At 46.5% G+C, this 23732-nt stretch overlaps 1 protein-coding gene across 2 annotated transcripts in view; it reads left to right on the top strand.

The window, feature by feature from the left end:
- LOC138259003 (inter-alpha-trypsin inhibitor heavy chain H3-like) overlaps window positions 1-23732 on the top strand; it is a 534612-nt gene that overhangs the window by 99584 nt on the left and 411296 nt on the right. For both annotated transcript variants that reach the window (XM_069206380.1, XM_069206378.1), the window contains one exon: window positions 7440-7602. In XM_069206380.1, the coding sequence (XP_069062481.1) occupies window positions 7440-7602 (163 nt within the window). The remainder of the gene's footprint in view (window positions 1-7439; window positions 7603-23732) is intronic.

Raw genomic sequence — 23732 nt, 5'->3', positions numbered from 1 at the left:
ACGGAAGTGATGGTAAATGTTGTCCATAGAAACTGTGTAATTGAAATTAGCCCATGAGGTGCTATGCTAACTAGAAAAGTAATTTCTTTTCAAACGATCCCATCCTACCAACTGGTCTAGCAATCATCCTACAAGTTTCTAAATGAGCAGTCAGGCTAAGTAAGCAATGATAGGGATTTCAAATTATTAAATAAAAAATATGATTGACAACATTTATTGCAAAGTTTCCCATAATTAAGGAGTTTTAAGTACAGGAAGTCGTACTTCTTTAGTGCTACTTCACATACTCACAAATGCCACTCAAGAATCTGCAGTCAGAGATATTCACCTCTGCCTTTCTTATCTTGTATGTGAAAATATGTGACATTAGTGTTGGGATCCCTGAACACAAAGGTGTAGGTCATTGTAGTAAACGTAGGAGGGAAAAGAGAGAGTAGTTAGAAAGCACAGAATATTCACAACTGAATGGGTAGGTAGAAGCAAAATGTAAGGAGGAGTTTAGGGAGAGATCTGCAATTATTAAAACACACACGATAGTGTAAGACAATTGACATTCCAAAAGTTACATCTACATCTGCTACAAAACTAACACTGACTAAAGAAGCTTAAATCTACTTTAACCTCGGAGGAGGTCAATCATCACACTTGGCCAATCACTGGTGTTGCACCACACTCTCAGAGATTAGAAATAACAACCAATTCCACAAGGAACAAATGGAAAAATAAATGGAAATATATTTTTTAATTTAAAATAATATTTTATTAAATTTGTAATTTTATTATTTATTAAAAATAAAAAGAACATTAATTTTATGTTCAAGTTACATACAAAACATATTCTAGCAAGGCTTCAAACACACTCAACACATCTGCTACTGCAACTTGAGGGTGTGGCAAGGAAGTGAACAGTCGGGACAAAACAACACCCATCAAAAGATTAAACGTATAGCCATATCTATCAATCAAACATTTGTTTCACAACACCATTACGTGACGTTGCCCTTCATTTCGAAGAACAATTTAAGGAATAGAGAGAGGAGAAAAAAGATATACGAACATATTTCATTAAGTAAGTTGGTAATTGTAGGTTGGTAACATGTAGTTTACATTATTTTCTGAGTAAGTGTTGCTAATGGAGTGAAGTGTTTTGAGCTGGCAGAATTGATGTCAGCTTATCTGAAGGGTCTGAGGAAGGACAGAGTGAAACAAGTTTTCATACACAAACTAATTGTGAGACAAGGATGCTGAATATTTACCTGGCCTATGGGTTCCCTGGGATAGACAGGGCATATAGGAGATAAGACTCCATGATGGTGAGGGCAGGCTGCTTGAGAGAGAAGAGAGAGAGATGGTCAGCCGCCAGAAAGAGCAGGCTGCTTGAGAGAGAAGAGACAGAGATGGTCAGCCACAAGAAAGAGCATTTGCCACCTGGCTTATCTCATCCTGTCACTTTTTCTGTGAGCCCCCCATGATGCATGCCTCCACCACAAGTACAGTTATAGTTCTTTGCTCTACTGAGGGAGTACAAAGGCAGACAATGTAAATCCTTGTAATTGTCAAAAACAAAGGTAATTAAAAGGTTTAGCTTCTTCTCAGTGAAGTTCCTCTTCCTATTAAGTGGGTGTTTCTGGAATTTGTAGCTGTTTTGAGTTGTCCTTTTAGTAAGGCAGTCAAAGAAGAGGGCATAGGCCATGCAGTGGGACATAATTATATCAATGGACGGTTAATGTGTAGCAGATGTTTGTGAATTGGGTCTTGTATATGGTGTTTTCCTGTTGTATTCATTTGGAGTGCTCCGCCCAGGTGGTGAAACTCTCCACCTCAGCGGGGTGCCCTCAAAAAGTGTATGATAGAAATCCAACTGTAAATTTTCTTCACATATAGGGTGATGAAGACTAATAAAGCCAACCAAGAGGTGGAGAGTTCCACCTCAAATTGGTGAATAACATCCAGGCAGAGATCTCAGCCTAGGTGTAAACAGAAACGTGCGCATAGGGATTTCCACAAATTGCCTTCCTTTTCTGAACATTCTCCTTCCTATCTAGCAAGCTACAGGTTTGATTGATAGTTCTGTGGGGGAACTCTTGAAGTAATCTATTACATGAAACTGCACCACATCACCTGCTAATATTCCCCTGAAGCGCAGATACATGCTAAAGGGTAATATCTGTGATTATTGCTTTTCCAGAACAGACAATACCCATTTTAGATACTGTGCAGAAGATGTGGGGCCTGAGTGACAAATATTTGGCTGTGATGTACTATGACTTTCTCTTTCAGTACTCTTTAGATCTCCCTGAATGTACTTTGGTATTCACCAACGTTCCCACTGGCATACCTGGAAAGACATGCCAAGTACAGGTTTCTAGATCTACTACTGGGAATGTATGAAGTGGGTAAAGAGAGGGTCTTATTGATTATTTAGTGTGATCTTAATACTTCCTCCCTACTTATTACCTGTATACTGAAAACATATCAGAAAACCTAGCAATGTATATTTTTATTGTTGGACTTTTTTCCTTATGCAGGGTCATCCCCAATCTTTTTGCCTCCTGTCTCCTATTTTTTCTGACCTGTTTTTGTTGGCTTTAGAACTCTGAGCACTTTACCAGTGCTAACCAGGACTAAAGTGCACATGCTCTCTGTGTAAATTGTATGGTTGATTGGATTTCCATGATTGGCATATTTGATTTACTGGTAAGTCCCTGGTACACTGCACTAGAGGTGCCCAGGGCCTGCAAATCAAATGCTACTAGTGGGCCTGCGGCACTGGTTGTGCCACCCAGATTAGTAGCCCTGTAAACATGGCTCAGACCTCCCACTGCAGTGTCTGTGAGTGCAGTTTTAAACTGCCAATTCGACTTGGAAAGTGTACCCTCTTGCCAGGCCTAAACCTTCCCTTTTCTTACATGTAAGACACCCCTAAGGTAGGCCCTAGGTGGACCCATGGGCAGGGTGCAGTGTATGTTTAAGGGAGGACATATACTAATGTGTTTTATATGTCCTGACAGTGAAATACTGCCAAATTCGGTTTTCACTGTTGCAAGGCCTATCTCTCTCATAGGTTAACATGGGGGCTACCTTTAAAAATTATTGAAACGTAGATTCCCTTTGGGAGCAGATAGACATGTGGAGTTTGGGTTCTCTGACCTCACAATTTAAAAATACATATTTTACTAAAGTTAATTTTAAGATTGTGTGTTTGAAAAGGCTACTTTTAGAAAGCGAGCATTTTCTTGCTTAAACCATTCTGTGATTCTGTCTGGTTGTGGATTCCCTGTCTGGGTCAGTTTGATAGTTGGGCTGTTTGCACCTCTCTCTAGACAGTGACACAAAGGGAGCTGGGGTGTAGCCTGCATATCCTGATGAGCCATCTGTGTTAGGAGGGAGGAAAGGAGTGGTCACTCACACCTGAAAGGGCTGTGCCTGCCCTCGCACAATGCAGTCTCCAACACCCTGGTGTGTGTCTGGGGCCTGGCCTGGGCAAGGCAGGATTTCACAAACAAGGGAGACTTTCCTTTGAAGTAAGCCTACTTCAAAGGCCAAAATGGGTATAAGAAGACCACCCAAAACCACAGACTTTAGATCACGTCTGGACATCAAGAGAAACCTCTGCCTGGAGAAGAGCTGAAGAGCTGAGGAGAAGTGCTGCCCTGCCCAAGACTGTGCTTTGTGGAGCTATCCTGCAGTTGGTGCTTCTGCCTGGGGATATGGGACAAAGATTGGACTTTGTTGTGCATTCCTGCTTATGAAGAAATCTCCAAGGGCTTGTCCTGAACTTGCCTCTTGTTGTTGAAGTTTCAGGGCCATCAAAGACTTCTCCTGAAAACACCTGGACTCTTTGCTGAGACTCCTGCCCTGCCAAGTGGTACCCTATCCAGTTCCTGGGGTATTGGAAGGTGAAGCTGGCAGACCAAGACTGAAAATTCACACACAGACCGATGTGCTGGGAAAATATCAACGCACCTTCCGAGATGTGGCTGAAAAACGATGCGCCACCGGCTTAGTGGCAGAAACCGATGCTCCACCGGCATTGCTGCTGGAAAATCGACACACGTAGCTGGAAGAACGACACGCAACACCCGCAGGTGGAGGCTGATAACGTTGCAACCCACACATGCACGGTTTTACTCATACCGTGCAGCAGGATTTTTAATGCAAACCTTGCTGGGCGTGGAAAAACAACACAAAGCCTGCCCGGACCCGAGTGCTGCCCGGATCAATGCATCACTCCACTGCGGGGGGAAAACGACACACGCTGACTGGACTGGAGAAGGAGAAAAGACACACAGTCTCGCTTGCGGGTGAGAAATCGATGCACTGCTTACCTTTTTCAGTCCACACTTGCCCGTGCGTGTTATTTTGATGCTACCCAGGTACTTTTCAACGCTAACAGTGTTTTACCTGTTTGCAAAAGGATTTAAGACTCTTTTGTTTTTAAAATTAATAACTTGACTTGTGTATGTTGGATCTTTGTCGTTTTGGTCTCGTTTTGTTTAGATAAATATTTTCTATTTTTCTAAACCTGTGTTGAGTCACTTTGTAGTGTTTTCATTAAGTTACTGTGTGTGTTGGTGCAAATACTTTACACCTAGAACTCTAAAGTTAAGCCTGCCTGCTTGTGCCAGGCTACCAAGGAGGTGAGCGGGGGTTAGCTGAGTGTGATTCTCCTTTCCGCTGACTAGAGTGAGCATTCTTGCTTGGACAGGGGGTAACCTGACGGTCAACCAAAGACCACATTTCTAGCATTTATGTACACACAAAGGCAGATTTGATTGTTCACTCTGAAAGTGTGTTGCAGAGTGATTTTTCCAAGAGCCCTCTCAATTGGTTTGAGCCTTTCAAGACACCTCTACGGTTAAAAATAGGTACCTTATTGTGAACAATGGTTCTTTTATTATTAACCCATTAATGGATACTTTGGATGATCCCAGATGATCAATCAATCCTTGATGAAATCTGAGTGTAAACATCTAACATGTTTGCATTTGTTTGTAATTATTCAAAATGTATCATGGTGCTCCCATTCTAATTATTTTAAATAAGGGAAATCACTTCATTCTATGCCATTATGTACACTTGTTCAACACATGGGCTTTGCATTTTCAAATAATTGCAAATATGTGTGTTAGTCTAATTAGATCAAACTATGCAAACCAAGACTACAATAACCAGAATGCATTATGCTTTCAGACAAAAGATCAGAACTGAAAATAGTGTCCCTAATGACATTAAGTGAGGTGCTCACCTATTTTCAATGGACAGCATCTTGATCACTGAGAGAAAGGTCTTAATTCAAAGATTGAAAGGTTGAGGGCTATGGATTTTGAAGGGATACTTATTAAGGGTGGACGTGTCAAAAAGTGAGTTATTAATTTGGAAACAGGGAGCCCTGGCCAACTTAATAAATACACCAGAGTTAGGTCTCAAAACAGGTCTAAGTAAAACCCTACTCAAATCCAGGTAGCTATGCAATAAGCTTCAGGTAATTTGCAGGGGAAATGTGTTTTAAGTTCAAGCAGTACCAATAATTCTAAAGTGCAGAAAACAAGCAAATAAAAGTCCTAAGTGAATTAAGAAAATTAGAGACAATTTAATGATAATCCCCAGCCAATTGGATAACGGAAACCAGAAATATGCATTTTTCAAGTCTCAAGGAAAAAAGCACGCTGATAGAGTAAATCGCCAATGTCAGTTTGCAATTTTCGACTACAGGGCAACTGCAATTTAGTGGAGGTCTGACACAAAAAGTGGGTCACCCTAATCAAAGTTTTTACCTTCTGACCAAGTCTAATTTTTGGAACTCTAAGTCATCCAACAGGGCAAGGTCCAAGGCTTAAGCTGGTGATGGTTCATCGCCAAACTTCCACTCCAGCTGTTGGGTTTGGGGGCAAAACCTGATTTGGAAGCTTCCAAGATTGCTTTGATGCTCTGAAAAATTTGCAGCCTCACTGTGTTCCAAACATTTACCTTCAGATTTAGTCACTTTTTTGACGGCCCCCATATTCTCTGTGAAGACTTCTAGGCACCAGGACTCTCTCCAGCTAGGTCTCCTGCAGGATTCAGTCCCATTTTGCCAGCTGGATCATAATGGTGCCAGGAGTTCTCTGGTCTTTATGTTACGGAGACAGGCAACCATGAGGTCTGACACCAGACACTTGGAGAGTCCTTTAGTATTCTTTCTTCCAGCAAGGCCTTCTTCTTTAGATATAGTCTACCCAGATTCAGGTATTTTCTGATGAGGTGGAGGTGTGGTGCCAGTCTTAACATTCTGTGATGAGGGTCTTATGAGTCTTACAAGTCTTTGATTGGAGAATTTCTCCCACCCAGCCCTATCTAATTCCTCACCCTATGCCTACCTCCTTTTGTAGTACGTCCTTTATTATTTACTGTACTATTTACCAGCATCCCTAAACCACTCCTCTATTTATAAAAGGTCTTCTCTTTCTGTCAAGGCCAAGAACCAAGTTTTTCCCTGCTGTAACTAGAACCATAAAGTCTAGGAGGGCTCTGGCTAATGAATAGGAGCAGATTTCATCAACCCCATTTGGCACTGAATGGAAACTAACTTTGAATCATTTTGATTGCATTTTCCCATGTGAAGGTATACATTAAGCATTTTAACGAAACCCAGGACTGCTAATGGAAATCTAGCTTAACCTGCAAAGAGAAAACCATTTTCAAATCTTTTGTTATTGTGAGGGCACAGTATTTCAAATATCTTGTGTGCTTCTTTTTGTTAAATACTAAGCAGCGAGCCCCCATGACTTACAAGACGAAATTTAGGGATGATTTATTAATATATAAAAATAGATTTCTCTATGTGGCGAAGGAACTTTTCATTTCCAGTTGTCGCTGCAGTACTTTTAAGCTGCATCTAAGCCAGAGCACAGTGGTGTTCTTGTCAACCACATATTTTTGTCATGTATGTGGGTGTTACAAATAAACACAACATCCCACATACTATGCCATTGGTGCATTTTCCGCACCCTTTACCATTGCCTCATAGGAAGGCTATGTAAGTCAATTACATAAATCCAGTGCAAAGTGCATGTTATGGGGTACAGTACTACTTTATAGGAGTGGTATGGTGGAAAGAGCCTGAAAGCCAGAAAAACAAGACAGGAAAAATTGATGGACCATGACAAAATACATGCTTCTACGTCACCAAGATATAGACATAGATTTTTCAGCTAGAGAGCTTCTAGTGGGGTAATGAGTATCAGGGCATGGTACTGGTGGTGTTTGTCCTGTCTGCTGATAATGTCTGCTTGTAAAAAACAATGTAAACTAATCCGTCATTAGTAACTGTAGCTGCTGAGGCCTTGACCAACAGTTCTTGAGTTTTGCCCCCATAAATATTGATTAGCAATGTTTTAGGGTCTGCCCGGGCTTCTGCTGGGTACTACACCTAAAGTTCTATTTGTATTCATTTATAGGGCTTCTGGAAGGAAAATGGAGAAGTTTAAAGTTTCTGTGAGTATTGCCCCATCAGGCAAAGTAACATTTCAGCTTACATATGAAGAGCTGTTGAAGCGAGTGTTTGGAAAATATGAAATGCTCATTAGAGTGAAACCAAAACAACTTGTTGACCAGTTTCAGGTAACTACCATCCATGATGCCATAATTTCAGCATTTTTTAATGTGATAATAGTGTTTACCTAAAGTACCCTTCATTGTGGGCATTATCATTTACTATTACTGAGTGTGAAGTAGTGCCAAGTCATTCTCACACACTTGTCCTCTCTGACCACTTACTTACTACCCACTTTCATTTACTTATACTTGTAGTAGCTGCAAAGAATAGCCTATGTCTGTTGTGAGCAGGCACTGGGTACAGTACTCTTGGGACATAATTTGCATCTTTGCCATGTTTTACGTGTCTACTGGCCACATCCATTGCATATGCCTCTACCACCAATTCCCACAGACTTGTTTGAGGCCACATCCTGGATGTATCCTTGTTGCCTTGCCCTCTAGGTAGTTGTTCTCCTATTGTCAATGCTTTTAGGGCATATCCAGTGCTATTCCATGCAAGTACTTAGCATTTTGAACAGATATATGCACACACCACACTGTGTATCCTAAAAACATGGCATGATTTCAGCTATGTTTTTATTCAGTACCAATGCTCACAGTACACACAGTCATATTCTTTACTAGTGATATGCTGGCAATGTGCAAAAAATGAATCCTCGCCCTGGCCTGTGACATAATTGTTACCTAGAGTACCCATGACCACAGTTCTTGAATATGATTGGGAAAGCTTTGTCACCCTGCCCTGGATTATGTTCAAAGGTGTTGTTCTGTGTTCTTCTATTGTAGGAGTCCATGACACAACCCTTTGACAAGAGGTTGGAATCCTTGAAAATGCTACATGAATGTCTAGAGTGTTCATTTCAGGACTCATGTGTATTTAATTGCAGAAAAATGGTCTTCTGTTATTTATTAGAATGTGTATCAGTAATTCGCTACCTATATGTTAATAGCTTACAAAACAATTACTTACATTCTTTCCTTATAACGTGTTTTGAGCCATCGTAACTGTTGGAGTCAAGGTGTAAAATGCAAATTTATTGTAAAACGTAGTGTCTGCAACATTTTGTAAGAGTGGAATGTTCTGTACTTTTGTCACAAAGCAGAGACATCAGGCCTCCTGAGACACAAAGCTTACTAAGGCCCTCATTATGAACTGCCTGTAGTATTATTGAGGGAGGAATACCACTCCAGGCAAGTACAAGTTTTCTTATGTCCAAAATGATCAGGCCCCCTAACTCCAGATTTGATAATTCTGGGCCAGTAGCCACTGGTCAACGAGGGTTGTAAGGAGTTGCACGGGCTTCTGGCAGCTGCTGCACCAAACACTGCCCTCCCTCATACGTCAACATGAGAGTTCCAAGGAAAAGAGGCCCCACAACATTTCCCACCTGCTCCAAGCAGGTGATAAATATTTGTGGATTTAAGCCTCATTTTCCCTGGAAAAGAAAAAAAACATGCAGAACGGGACCCAATATTCCCTTGTCTATATGCTATTCCCCCATTCCAAGGTAAATAGTTCATAATCCCAGTTGTAAGTGCAGTGGTGTCTCTGAGTGACTTAGAACTACCATGGGCTGCAAGGGGAGGACAAAGACATGGTAATTAAGCTCTTTTTGAAGGCAGGCCTGCTCCATCACCTTTGTCCAGGGACTCAGATGCTCCATACCAAGAAAGGTATTTGGCTAATGGAAGTTAATCACTCTCACCCACCTCATCTTGAATATGTTCTACACTACCTAGTTCCTCTAGCATCTCCTGGAACTCAGGCTTTACACATCCCACAACACTCCCACTATGCCATCCAAAAGTGCACTCCGTATGGGGCTGGTTGGAGAATGTCAGAAGCTTCTGGGTATGATCAGTGTGTGGAGGGGTGGATGAGAGGCCTCCTGACTCTAGTATATCAAGGAAAGACAACAGCCATAGGGTTGAAGCCAGGGTATACATATGTTGCCTGTATTTTACTGTTGGTGTCTACAAGCAGGAATGTGCCCATTATGAAACTAGTAGCACGTGCTGGGTGCAAAGAAAGCTAAGCTTGTTAGAGGACCACCTAGAAGCAAGCAAGAAGCCACTGTGTTTTCGGAAGTGTGATCAGGGGTGTTGCTTGTTTGGGGGGGGGGGGGGCGGGGTGGGGTGTGACTCTTCCAAATAAATGCATTCTTGACCCGGTAGTTGGGCCAAGGGGATATACATCGGTTGGCTGAATTTCAAAATGTGAAACCAGATAACCTGCAACCAATACCAACTTCCCTGCTTGTTCAAATTTTGGGAACCTAGTGAAACATTTTTTTTCACAGAGCCTCCTTTTACTTTATTATCACGTATTAAACACTTTAGTTCAGAATTTGCACTGTACAAACATCTCACATGATTAATTTAATAGACTTTAATGTTGCTCCATCCACAATAAGAATGTTGGCCACATTTAGGGTTTACATGACTACATTAGGGTTTGCACGAAGGGCCTTGGGCTATTCATAAACTACATTTTGTAGTTCATTCTGTAGTACAATAGCAGTAGAAACATACTACGAAAGGCTATTCCCAAACTGCACTTCTAAAGTACTACTGTCTTTTTTGCATAGTAGTTTAGTAGTGCTGTTTGTGAATAGCAATTTGTAGTTGTTTGTAGTTCTACAAAATGTACTACAAAATGGAGTTTGTGAAAATCCTCAGGCCCTTCAATTTGGTGAGATCTAAGTTAAACCTTTGGATTCAATATAACACTCTGATTTTTTGAATAGCCAAAAAGTAGTAATCCTACTCAAAAGTGTAAATGTTTCAAAAGTGTAATCTACCTCTGTGAATCAGACCCATATAGTGACTGGTTTATCAAACATATAGTGAATATATGCCATAGAAGTGCTCCTTAAAGGGGTGCGAAGGTACTACTTTTTTAAGTCACAAACATTGGTAGTAGTATACTCGGAAAGCTGTACCACTCCCAGGTTTCCAGACATACTGCGGGCAAACACCTAAAAGGTGATGGGAGGACGTCTTTCAAATAGTCTAACCAGTGGCAATCACTTGGGTAGTATTCCAACCCGTAGCTTTTTACCTACTGTGCCTCATCGAAACAGTTCATCCCAGATATTGGTCATCTCACCCCTCCAAACTGTAGCCCACTGTTTTTTTTAGTTGAGACTAAGCTACGCCCCTGAGAGTGATAAGCCAGAGAGCCACCAACAGTAGCAATTGAAAAGTCCCCTCACAGAGAGAGACTGGAGAATAGAGGCCACAGAGACCGGAAACCAACATAGTCAGCAATTTCCACAACTTCACTATTTAAAGGTGAGTTAACTGCAAGAGGGTGTCTTTTAAGAATATGAGTTTTCTTCTTCTGTTAGAAATTGGGGTTTCTAGTTGGCAGAGGTATGCACCCTGTCCATGTAGGGACCACAATCCTACTCAGGGCAAATTACAACACAATCCAAATTACCCTGTGCTCACCCTTTGATAGCTTGGCAGAGCGCAGGCAGGCTTAACTTAGAAAGCAATGTGTAAAGTGTTTGTGCAATAACTCATACAGTAACACAGTGAAAACACCACAAAGTACGCCACCCCAGTTTAGAAAAGTACATAATATTTATCTGAATACAAAATGTAAAAATGTCAGGACACACATTTTTAAAGATTAAAACCCAATAAAGTGCATAGAAATGCAATAGCTCCAACTGGGGCTAACACGACATCGTTGATGGAGTCGTTTCCAATAGTCTGACACCACTAGTGCTGTTAATGGAGCCGCACGGACCCCCAGACACAGTACGTCTGAAAACGATGAAACAAAGACGTTGCATAGAGTTGGGATGGTGAGGCTTTGCTGGAGCCGGTGCGTGGTTGGTCCGTTGAAGTGACAAGAGAGGTGATGAGTCAGTTCCATACTGCAAGGCAGGGGAGGTGAGGCATCGGTTCTGTCCAGTTGCAGGAGAGCTGATGTGGCGTCGGCAGTGAGGCATTGGTTCCTTGTGACACAGTGGGGTTGATGAATCCAGTCAGTCAAGATGTGATGTGTCGACTTTCCTGTGTCGCGATCACACTGTGGAACATCAGTGGCATAGTGGCGACATCGGACTTATGTTGTAGGCCGTGGTCATTGCGTTCACTGAGGACCACGAAGCCAGAGCAGGCAGCGGTGTGGCATTGGCCAGCTGCATCGGTGCTAGACTCACTGAAGTCAGTGAACTAGCTAGAAGCTAGTAGATGAAGTCTTTGTTGGCTCTGAGACTTCAGAACAGGAGGCAAGCTCAGTTCAGGTCCTTGGAGAGTACTTTTGGAGGAAGGCAAAGTCCTTTCAACACAGTCAGGGGCTAACAGACAGCAGGAAAACAAGCAGGGCAGCAGTACTTCCAGCAAAGCAGTCCAGATGAGTCCTTTGGGCAGCCAGGCAGTCGCTCTGAAAGAGTCTAGGTGTAGGTCCAGAACTATCTGATTTGGTGGGGTCAGAGATCCGATATATATATACACACAAAAATGCCTTTGAAGTGGGGGAAACTTCAAAGAGTGAATCTCACTTTTCAGCCCAGTCCCCTGCCAGAATCCCTGTGGGGGGTTATTAGCCCTGTGTGTGAGGGAAGGCCACTGGCATTGGAAGTGTACGAGAGAGCACAACCACACTTCCTGCCCAGGGAGACCCATTCAGTGTGCAGATGAATACAGATGTGACTGAGTGTCTTGTGTTTATGGCTGTCTGGGGGGAATGCACAAGGGGAGGTGTGAACCAGAACAGACCAGATGTGGATTGGAGACGGCTGTAAAGGCAAAGATGGCAGTAAGTGCAGAGAAATGCCCACTTTCTAAAAGTGGCATTTCTAAAACAGTAATATTAAATTCAACTTCACCTGTAAACAGGATTTTCTATTACTGTCTGGCCATACTAAACATGACAGTATTGCTCCTTTCAGATCAGAATCTAAAACTTGAAAGTATATAAGGGCAGTTCTAATGCTGGCCTATAAGAGGAGCTGGCCTCACAGTAGGGGAAAACAAATTTGTGAGTTTTCCCCTACCAGGGCATGTGAAACACTTAAGTACATGCCCTGCCTTTTACTTACATAGCACCATGCCCTTTGGGTTAACTAGGGCCTGCCTTAGGGGGGATCTATATGTAGAAAAAGGGGAGTTTAAGGCTTGGCAAGTAGGTTCAAATGACAAGTCGAAGTAGCAGTGAAACTGTACACACAGGCCTTGCAATGGCAGGCCTGAGACATGGTTAAGGGGCTATGTATGTGTGTGCCACAACCAGTGCAGCAGGCCCATTAGTTGCATTTAATTTATAGGCCCCGGTTACCTCTAGTGCACTTTACTAGGGACTTTCAAGTAAACTAATTATGCCAAGTGAGTAGGAACCAATGTTGCCATGTATAGGGGAGAGAACACATGCACTTTAGCACTGGTCAGCAGTGGTAAGTGTGCAGAGTCCTAAAACCAGCAAAAACAGGGCCAGAAACATTGAGGGAGGCATGCAAAAAGTTGAGGGATGACCACCCTAAGGCTGGCAGGTCTAACATCTTCATTTTGTCCAACTCCCTGATTAATTGACAGTCCCTTATTCCTGCTTGGATTTGTTCTGTGTGTTGTTTCTGTTTTGCCTTCCCTTTTTTCTTTTTGTGTTGTTGTTTGCCTGATCTATATTTTGCATTTTATTTTGTGTTTGACTAGTTTTCTATTGTCTTTGTTTTAGCACAAACATTTTTCTCATCTTAGACAGTAACCTGTTTTTCCTCTCTCCTGTGTCTTCCGAAGCTCCCATGTGCATCATTATATTTTTTATTCTTTTTCTTGCTCCACTTTTCAAAGTTTATTCTTATGAAGTCAGCACAGTTATGTCCATTGGCGTAGCTAGGTTGCCATAGGCCCTACTACAAGAACAGTAACTGAGACCCCCTCACTATTGTGACATCCCAGTCTCTCAGATGCCCTTGACACTCCTCCACCTCCTTGGACAGATTCTGCATCTGCCATATCAAAAGTCACTACCATTCTCATACACACACTATTCTATTTCCACTCTTTGCACTGTATTTTTGCAACTCATAGCAATAGCCCTAAAAAGCATTAACAAAGCTAATCGGTTTGGCCCTTGTAAAGTGCATGCACACAAAAACACAACATGCAGGAACGCCACATTCACACTGCTACCCTCAAAAAGGTATATGCCTCACCCTGCACTCACACAGGCATATGCCTTGCTCTGTATTCACACAGGCACAACATTCAACCTGTATACCACTTCACCTGCAGTCACAAAATACAATATTAATCCTCTATTCTCAAAGGGACACCCTTCACAATGCACTCACTAACCATGCCGGCTAAATCACACTCATACAACTACACTGCTCAAACATAGGTACACCACTCACTAGAAACTATACTATACTTATAATAGATGGTGGCATAGGAGGCACAGGTTGAGTATCTGGTGCATCAGGCCAATAACACAAGTCAAAGCTGTTGAGATACGCTACACTGAAGCCTGAATGTCCACTGAGGATATCTTATCTCCCATTAGCCACTCTTGGACCAGCTGATCTTTGTGGATTTTTGGAGAAATGTGTCTTGGCATCAAACAATGTCCTACTTACCTTTTAAAAAGCAAAGTGACTGTTTTCTTTGTAGTACAATGATGTCCTAAAATAAATAAAGAAACAAAATGGCAACCAAATCTGGGGGGCATATGCTTCAATAAAACATTAAAAACATGAGATTCACATTGGGCTACCATCTTGGAAGAGTAAAACATATATGCATAAAATTGTTTCAAGATACTGGCATGGTTTTGAGGTGTGCAGCAGTGATGGCTTGTGCTATGCATAAGAAAGTTGTAGTCCAGTAGGAATGGCAGCACAGCTGCTGGTACTCTCATTACTCATTTAGCACCTGTCTGCATTTGCATGAGCTGCTGGTGGATAAACTTAAAGGAAATATCTCCGGAGGGTGGACTCCTCTGGTTGTGCTGTGACACAGGGTAAGTGGACAAAATATTGTTACTCAGACTCCTGACATCCTAAAGACCAGCGGTTTTCTACAGCCAATGGCTGAGGAGGGCTGATGCTCTGCCCAATTGTATGTATGCTGTTCTGAAGAGCTGAACTGATATGAATGACACTCTGTTTGATGAATAATTGAAGTGGGCTTACCCAAGGCTCATTTCTCAAATCAAGATTATGTATTATTTGTGTGAAAGCAAGAGGCTGGTGAGACAGCTAAAACAGCCTTTTGGTCACACTAAAAACATGCAGAAATAGACAGATTGCAGGGGGCAGATGCAGGGCATAGGGGGTCCTTTGCTCACACGTATATAACTGTTAGACGTGGCATCCTTGGTGTGGTCTCCCCTAACTTTGTGCCTCTCTTTCCCAGGTTTTTGATGTGTGCTGGACTCTGTTTTGCTGTTTTGATACTCTGGGCACTTTACCAGTGCTAACCAGTGCTAAAGTGCAAGTGCTCCTATGTAAAATGTATGTGTAAATTGGCTTAACCATGATTGGCATACTTAATTTACTAGTAAGTCCCTAGTAAAGTGCACTAGAGGTGCCCAGGTTCTGTAGTGCTACTAGTGGGCCTGCAGCACTGGTTGTGCTACCAACATAAGTAGCCCTGTTAACATGGCTCAGACCTGCTACTGCAGTGTGTGTCTATGCAGTTTTAAACTGCCAATTCAACTTGGCAAGTGTACCCACTTGCTAGGCCTAAACCTTCAATTTTTATACATGTAAGGCACCCCTAAGGTGGGCCCTAGGTAGCCCCAGGGGCAGGGTACAGTGTATGTTAAAGGTGGGGCATGTACTGATGTGCGTAACGTCTGACAGTGAAATACTGCTAAATTCAGTCTTCACTGTTACTAGGCTTATATCTCTCATAGGTTAACATGGGGGCTTCCTTTAAATAACTTTAATGTGCAGATTCCCTTTGAGAGCAGATAGAAATGTGGAGTTTAGGTTGTCTGAGCTCACAATTTAAAAATACATCTTTTAGTGAAGTTGGTTTTTAGATTGTTCGTTTGAAAATGCCACTTTTAGAAAGTAGGCATTTTCTTGCTTAAACCATTCTGTGACTCTGCCTGTTTATGGATTGTCTGTCTGGGTCAGTTTGACAGTTGGTCTGTTTGTAAATCTCCTCTAGACAGTGACACAAAGGGAGCTGGGGTGTAGCCTGTATATCCTGATGAGCCATCTGTGCTAGGAGGGGAGGGAGGAGTGGTCATTCACACCTGAAAGGGCTGTTCCTGCCCTCTCAAAATGCAGTCTCCAACTCCCTGGTGTGTGTCTGAGGCCTGGCATGGGCAATGCGAGATTTTGTGAACAACAGAGACTTTCCTTTGAAGTAGGTCTACTTCAAAGGCAGAAAGAGTATAAGTATTTCTGGATACTGGAGGAACCTCTGCCAAGGAGAAGAGCTGAAGAGCTGAGGAGAAGTGCTGCCCCTGCCTGTGACTGTGCTTTGTTGGGCTATCCTGCAGTTCTTGTTTATGCCTGTTTGTGAAGAATCTCCAAGGGCTTGAGTTGAGCTTGCCTCTTGTTTTGAAGTCTCAGGGCCATCAAAGACGTCCTCTGCTAACATCTGGACTCTCTGCTGAGACTTCTGCCCTGCCAAGTGATGCCCTATCCAGTCCCTGGGCCATTGAAAGGTGAAGTTGGCAGAAGAGAGCTGAAATTTCATGCACAGAATGTCATATGGGAAAATTTGTGATGCACCATCTGCAACACAGCTGATAAATGACACGCCACCAGCCTCGTGGCTAAAATCGACACTCCACTTGCATCACGGCTGAGAGATAGATGCATCGTGGCTGGAGAAATGACGTGCAACACCGCTTGTGGATGCTGATAATGACGCAAACTTCACGCAGTGTGGTTTTCTAACACCGTGGGACAGGATTTTCCATGCATCGTCCCTGGGCTTCAAAGTCAACCCGACTTTGCGTGGACCTGAGGTGCCCGTCTGGAAATCAACGCATCGCTCTCTTGTGAGGGAGAAGAAATTATGTATCGCCGACCTGACCGGAAAAAATGATGCACGGCCTCCCTTGTGAGGAAGGAATCTATGCACCGCTGCCTTTTCCGACACGCGCTCACCCGTGCATCTTTATTTTTGACGCTAACCCGGTACTTTGTGTAACAACAACATTCTCATTGTTTTCTAAGGATTAAGGGGGTCATTACAACCCTGGCAGAAGGTGTTAAAGCTGTGGTAAGACCGCAAACAGGCCGGCAGTAAAAAAAATGGGAATTATGACCGTGGCGGAAACCACCAACAAAAACAGCCACTTTAACACTCCGACCGCCACGGCGGTACAGACAAACAGATTGGCGGTCACCGCCAACAGACAGGCGGAAGACAAAGTACCGTCCACAGTATCACAACCTACCAATCCGCCACCTTTTCCTCTACACACTCCACGAGGAAGGAGGGCACCATGGAACCGGAACTCCAAATACTCCCTGCGATAGTCTCCTGCTCCTATACGACCATCATCAATGCCGGCGCCGAAGACAATGGTGAGTACTGCACCTAAGACATAGGGGAGGGGGAGGCAAAAGTCAGGGATACACACACGCAACACCCCCACCCCGACCCTCACCCACTACAACACACACACCGATGCATATCCAAACATTACAGTAACAACCCCCAACCCCCCCCCGGAAGAATGCAAAGACAAAAGGAAATGAGTTCAACCATTGTAATATATCAAAATGCAGTAACCAAATATATACATATATATATATACACATTCAACAAAATATACATCACGATTAGTAGTGCAGGTAATGCACCATTCAATGTCCGTGGACCACTGGGCCCAAAATGCATGGGCGAGGCCCACATCAGATACCTGATCAAAACGGAGAGAACACTGCCGGGGCATCAGATAGAAATACAACAGGCACCTCAGGGGGAAGGGAAGGGGGGACACCTCAGCCGGATGAGTGCACCATGCCAGATCCACGAGGGGTCTCCATGCCTATTGATGTATCCTGGGGAGTTCAAAGCCACAGTCTCTCAAGTCTCTACAGTGGGTGGTTTGCCCACTGTACCATCCTGGGCAGTGCAAAGTCACAGTCTCTCAAGTCTCTACAGTGGGTGGTTTGCCCACTGTACCATCCTGGGGAGTGCAAAGCCACAGTCTCTCAAGTCTCTACAGTGGGTGGGTTGCCCACTGTACCATCCTAAGGGAGTGCAAAGCCACAGTCTCTCAAGTCTCTACAGTGGGTGGGCTGCCCACTGTACCATCCTGGGGAGTGCAAAGCCACAGTCTCTCAAGTCTCTACAGTGGGTGGGTTGCCCACTGTACCATCCTGGGGAGTGCAAAGCCACAGTCTCTCAAGTCTCTACAGTGGGTGGTTTGCCCACTGTACCATCCTGGGGAGTGCAAAGCCACAGTCTCTCAAATGGATAACAGTCTCCACTGGTTCTGGAGGGGGACTGGTGCCCAGAGTGCTTCATCCTGTGAAGGACAGACGGAGTGGATGCATGTCTCCACTGGTTCCGGAGGGGGACTGGTGCCCAGAGTGCCTCACTCTCCCCGTGACGGTCCCAGTTCCGTCACTGCCCCTGCCGCACATGGGCTAGCGGTGCTTGAGTTGGCGGTCCTAGCCCTGTTCAGCGGTCTTAGCCCTGTTCAGCGGTGCTTGCCATGGCGGTCTTTGCCCTGTTCAGTGGTGCTTGACTTTGCAGTTTCTGACCTTTTCAGCGGTGCTTGCCATGGCGGTCTTTGCCCTGTTCAGCAGTGCTTGCCCTGTTCAGCGGTGCTTGACTTTGCAGTTTCTGACCTGTTCAGCGGTGCTTGCCATGGCGGTCTTTGCCCTGTTCAGCGGTGCTTGCCCTGTTCAGCGGTGCTTGACTTTGCAGTTTTTGACCTGTTCAGCGGTGCTTGCCATGGTGGTCCTTCATTGCCCAGCTGGGCTGGGGCTGGCGGTCCTTCATTGGGCAGCTGGGCTGTGGCTGCTGGGGCCCTCCTGGGCAGCTGGGCTGTGGCTGGCGGTGGCCTCCTGGGCAGCTGGGCTGTGGCTAGTGGAGGCGTCCTGGGCACTGACTCTGGCGGTGGCCTCCTGGCCAGTGACGATGGGGCTGCCCTCCTGGGCACTGACTCTGGCGGTGGCCTCCTGGCCAGTGACAATGGGGCTGCCCTCCTGGGGCTGCCTCCTGGGCATCGGGGATGATGGCGGTCTTCTCCGCCGTTCTGCTCTTCCCAGACTTTGGCAATTTCTTCTGCCCCTTCCCCACCTTTGGAGGAGTCACAGCTGAGTGGACACTCCCCCCGGGACCCTTGTGAGCGGCTTTGCTGGCTGGAGCCTTCCCCCACTCCCGCCGGGCCCTGTCCAACTTCTGTTGCTTCACTGGGGGGGGACTGGCTGTGCTGTGGCTCCGTGTCACACTGGCTGCCCTGGTGCCCGGTGCACTCCACATACCTCTAACAGGCATCACTGGTACCGGAGATTTTTTAGCTGAGCTGCTAGTACGGGACCTATGAATTGGAGGGTGGGGGTGGGAAAGAGGTCAAGCTTGGTCAGGAAAAGCTTTTTAGGAACACTGGGACGGGTAGCTGGAGGGGGTCTGGGAGTGGAGGAAGAGGAGGTGGTTGTAGGAGGTGTAACTTTTGTGGCTTTGGGTGCAGGTGCATGCGCTGGAGGCTGTCGTGAGGTGGATGTATGTTGGGTGGGTGTGTGCCTGCGTTTGTGTACTTTGGGAGGGGGCGTCACAGACACACTGGGAGAGGAAACAGGGGACGTGTAAATGGGAGTGGGGGTGGTGAGTGCAGGTGAGCGTAGTGTGGTGGTGGGTGTGCTGGTGTGGGACCTAGTGGCTGTAGTGGTAGTGCATGCAGGTGAGAGTGTAGACGACACTGGGAGGGAGGAGGGAGATGACGAGGAGGGGGACACAGTGGAGGCAGTGGATGTTGCTGTGTCTGTATGTGTGTGATGCTTGCGTGAGTGCCTGTGGGATGTGTGGTGCTTATGTTTGCCTGAGCTTCCCTTGTGTGTTGAGGTGTGTGCAGGCTGGTCTGATGGTGTGCTTGGGATAGGCTGGGGTACAGGGGATTGAGTCTGGGTGGAGGAAGTTGGAGGGGGGAGGCTAGAGACAGGGACAATGGCTGCCATCAGTGCTGAGGCCAGAGTTTGCAGGGTTCGATGAAGGGCAGCCTGACCAGAATGAATGCCCTCCAGGAATGCATTTGTGTATTGCAATTCCCTTTCTACACCCTGGAAGGCATTCAAAATGGTAGACTGCCCAACAGTGAGGAACCTGAGGAGGTCAATGGCCTCCTCACTGAGGGCAGCAGAGGTGGCAGGGGTTGAGGTGCCTGGGGCGAAGGTGATGCCCACCCTCCTGGGTAAGCGGGCACGGGGCGAAGGCTGATCGGCTGCTGGGAGGGCGGTGCTGGTAGGTGGGGTGGCAGCTGTACCTGTTGAAGTGGGGGGCACAGATTGTGCCACCACCACAAGGGAGCTCCCATCGGAGGACGAGTCTGTGTCGCTGGTTGCTGATCCTGTGACCGCCGTGAAGCTCCCCTCGCCCTCCGTCCCACTGGTGTATTCCGAGTCCGTGGTGTGGCCCTCCATGGCAATGTGGGATGCAGCTCCCTCGTGCTCCGGTGCCACTGTACCTCTGCCTGATGATGCTGATGCACACAAGAACAGGGAGACCACAAAAAGGGGTGGGGGGACAGAAGAAAGACAGGTTGAGTGCATGGCTTACCGCTACCGTTGGCGGACAATACAGACACATCAGCCCCCTGCACTACGCCGCGCTGTTGGGCTCTACAGATGCAATTACTGGGATATGGCCTACATGGCTATGGTGGACATCAGCACACATAGATGACACAGGGGCATGTATACCTGTACTTGGCACTCTACAGCGGTGGGGTGGAGTACCACATATCCTGCATTACGGAGGAGCCTAGCCTACGGAACTCGCCCTGGCCTATGGGAACCCACAGTCCTCCCCCCCCACCCAGACACCTTCACTGCGCACAAAGTCCGCAGAATTATCTTGTACTCACCCCCTTGTGTCTGCTGTGATGCCCCCAAGCGCCCATCCAACTCAGGGTAGGCCACCGCCAGGATCCGTAACATCAGGGGGGCCATGGTTCGACTGGCACCCCTCCCACGTTGGGAGGCCATCCCCAGCTGAGCCTCCGCCGTCTTCTTGCTCCAGCGGCGAATGTCCTCCCATCTTTTCCGGCAGTGGGTGCTCCGTCTGTGGTGGACCCCCAGGGTCCGGACGTCCTTGGCGATGGCACGCCAAATATCCTTCTTCTGGTGGGCGCTGACCTACATGACATGTCAAGGGGAAGCTGAGAAGTCATTACCAACTGCACCGTCAAAGTGAGTGGCCCACATCCCTACCCTTGCCATGTGGCACATGCATTCACAGTCCTTCATGCACGCAGAACTGTGACCCCTTCCTTCTTACAACCGAGCCCTCTCCACACAGGCATAGCCCATACAACTTGCTCCTTGTGTACTCACCTGTTGGTCTGGAGGACCGTAGAGTAACGTGTACTGGGGGAGGACACCGTCCACGAGCTTCTACAACTCCTGTGCAGTGAAGGCAGGGGCTCTTTCCCCAGACGCACGAGCCATTGACCAAGGTCACAGCAGCACTTGCAGTGTAGGTCCTCTCCTGTCGAAGATCAGGTATCAAGTGATTGAACAGACAGAAAATGGTGGTGACATCCGCGGCGGTGCGTATCATCACCGCCGGCGCACTTCGTCATTGGCTCCTGGGACCCATAGGGTCCAATGTTAACCAATGCAGCATTGCGCGGCGGTCTTTGACCGCCTACCGCGACGGTGTACAACCCCAGCACAGTTACCTCACATCCCATTGTCCCAGTTTAGAGGTCAGGCAGCCGCCATTTCAGGGGCCCACATGGCTTCATTTTCAACTGTGTCACACATACCTAGGCCTGGACTCAACACACATACAGACAACTTTTTGGATTATGTTTCATGTTCTGTGTAGACTGTGGGTACATACCTCTGAGTTGTTTGACCCTGTGGTCGCTGTTGTCCTTCCTAGGCACCTTCCGCTGGGACATGTGAGGAGATGGCGGAATCCTCCGGTGTACCGACCGCTGGTGGACCTGTTGACAATGGAGGAGCGACATTTAATCATCAGCTACAGGTTTGACCGTGCCACAATCCAGGAACTGTGTACCCAGTTGGAGCCTGAGCTGATGTCAGCAATCCGCCATCCCACAGGGATCCCCCCTCAAGTGCAGGTGCTATCAGTGCTCCATTTCCTTGCAAGTGGGTCATTTCAAACAACAGTGGCCATGGCATCAGGGATGTCCCAGCCTATGTTTTCCAACGTGTTGTCCAGAGTGTTGTCTGCCCTTCTGAAACACATGCGGAGCTACATCGTTTTCCCTCAGGTGGAGGATTTGGCAACAGTTAAAGATGACTTCTATGCCCTTGGATATATCCCAAACATCATAGGTGCCATTGATGGGACCCATGTAGCTCTGGTCCCCCCCACAGGAGTGAACAGGTGTACAGGAACCGGAAGACTTATCATTCCATGAATGTACAAATGGTATGTTTGGCAGACCAGTACATCTCCCAGGTAAATGCTATGTTCCCTGGCTCTGTGCATGACGCCTACATCCTGCGGAATAGCAGCATCCCTTATTTGATGGTTCAACTCCAGAGGCACCGGGTGTGGCTATTAGGGGACTCTGGTTACCCCAACCTGTCTTGGCTACTGACCCCAGTGAGGAATCCCAGGACCAGGGCAGAGGAACGCTACAATGAGGCCCATGGGCGGACTAGGAGGGTGATCGAACGCACCTTTGGCCTCCTGAAGGCCAGGTTCAGGTGCCTCCATATGACAGGTGGTTCCCTATTCTACTCACCGAAGAAGGTGTGCCAGATCATCATCGCCTGCTGTATGCTTCACAATCTGGCTTTGCGACGCCAGGTGAATTTTCTGCAGGAGGATGGTCCAGATGATGGTTTTGTGGCAGCTGTGGAGCCTGTGGACAGTGATGAGGAGGAAGCAGAGGAAGAAGACATTGACAACAGGGACTCAGTTATCCAGCAATATTTCCAGTGACACACAGGTGAGAACACATTCCTGCCTACTACAAGTACTTTCACACTTCTACCTCTATCCTGTCTGTCGATTTCAACCAGTATATGGTAAATGAGTTGTACATTTCCATTACGGTTTCACAGGTGTGGTTACCAACGTGTGTCATCTGCTTACATTCCTCATGGACTTGAGATGTGTGACATAGGTATGTTGACATTACATTTGAGAACGGATTTTGTCACTGTCATTGCTAATGCACATTTTCAAAATCACAGACTGACTCCAGATTGTTTTGTGCTTCAAGTGTGTTTATTGAAGTGCTAAATATTGGAGGGGGGGTGGTAAAATGGTGAGGGGTGATGGTGGAGGAATGTCCATGGCAGAGTCCAGTCTATTAGTCTCACAGGTGCACTGCCCATATGGGCATAGGAAGTGGAGCTGGGGCAGTTCCAATATGGAGAGGGTTACAAAGTGGGACAGTGGGATGACAATCAGGGTGGTCTCATTTCTTGGCGGGGGTCTTGCCATCGTGCTCTGTCCTGTTCCTGGATCTCAGGGACCACTTGCGGGGTGGTTCTCCGTCTGCAGGGGGTGGGGTGCTGGTGTGGTGGTCCTGTGGCGGTGCCTCCTGTCCACTAGCGCCGGCGGAGGTGGTGGGCAGTTCTTCGTCCATGCTAGTGTCAGGGGCCCCTTGGAGTGCCATGGTGTCCCTCCTGGTGTTCAGTATCTCCTTCAGCCCCCCTACGATGGTGCCCAGGGCGGTGCTGATGGTTCTGAGTTCCTCCCTGAAGCCCAAATACTGTTCCTCCTGCAGGCGCTGGGTCTCCTGAAACTTGGCCAGGACCGTTGCCATCGTCTCCTGGGAGTGGTGGTAGGCTCCCATGATGGAGGAGAGGGCCACGTGGAGAGTGGGTTCCCTAGGCCTTTCCGCACCCTGTTGCACAGCCGCCCTCCCAGTTCCCCTGTGTTCCAGGGCCTCCGTCCCCTGGACCATGTGCCCACTACCACTGCCCCCAGGTCCCTGTTGTTGTTGGGGTGGTGGGTTATCCTGGGTTTCCTGTAGTGGTGGACACACTGCTGATTGACGTGTCCTGGGTACGGAGGTATGGGCCTGCTGGGTGGGTGCTGTGCTGGTGTTACCA

Source organism: Pleurodeles waltl, chromosome 9, assembly GCF_031143425.1.
Source record: "Pleurodeles waltl isolate 20211129_DDA chromosome 9, aPleWal1.hap1.20221129, whole genome shotgun sequence".
Lineage (NCBI taxonomy): Eukaryota > Metazoa > Chordata > Amphibia > Caudata > Salamandridae > Pleurodeles > Pleurodeles waltl.
Note: the sequence above shows the minus strand (reverse complement) of the source record. Positions and strands in the feature narration are given on the sequence as shown.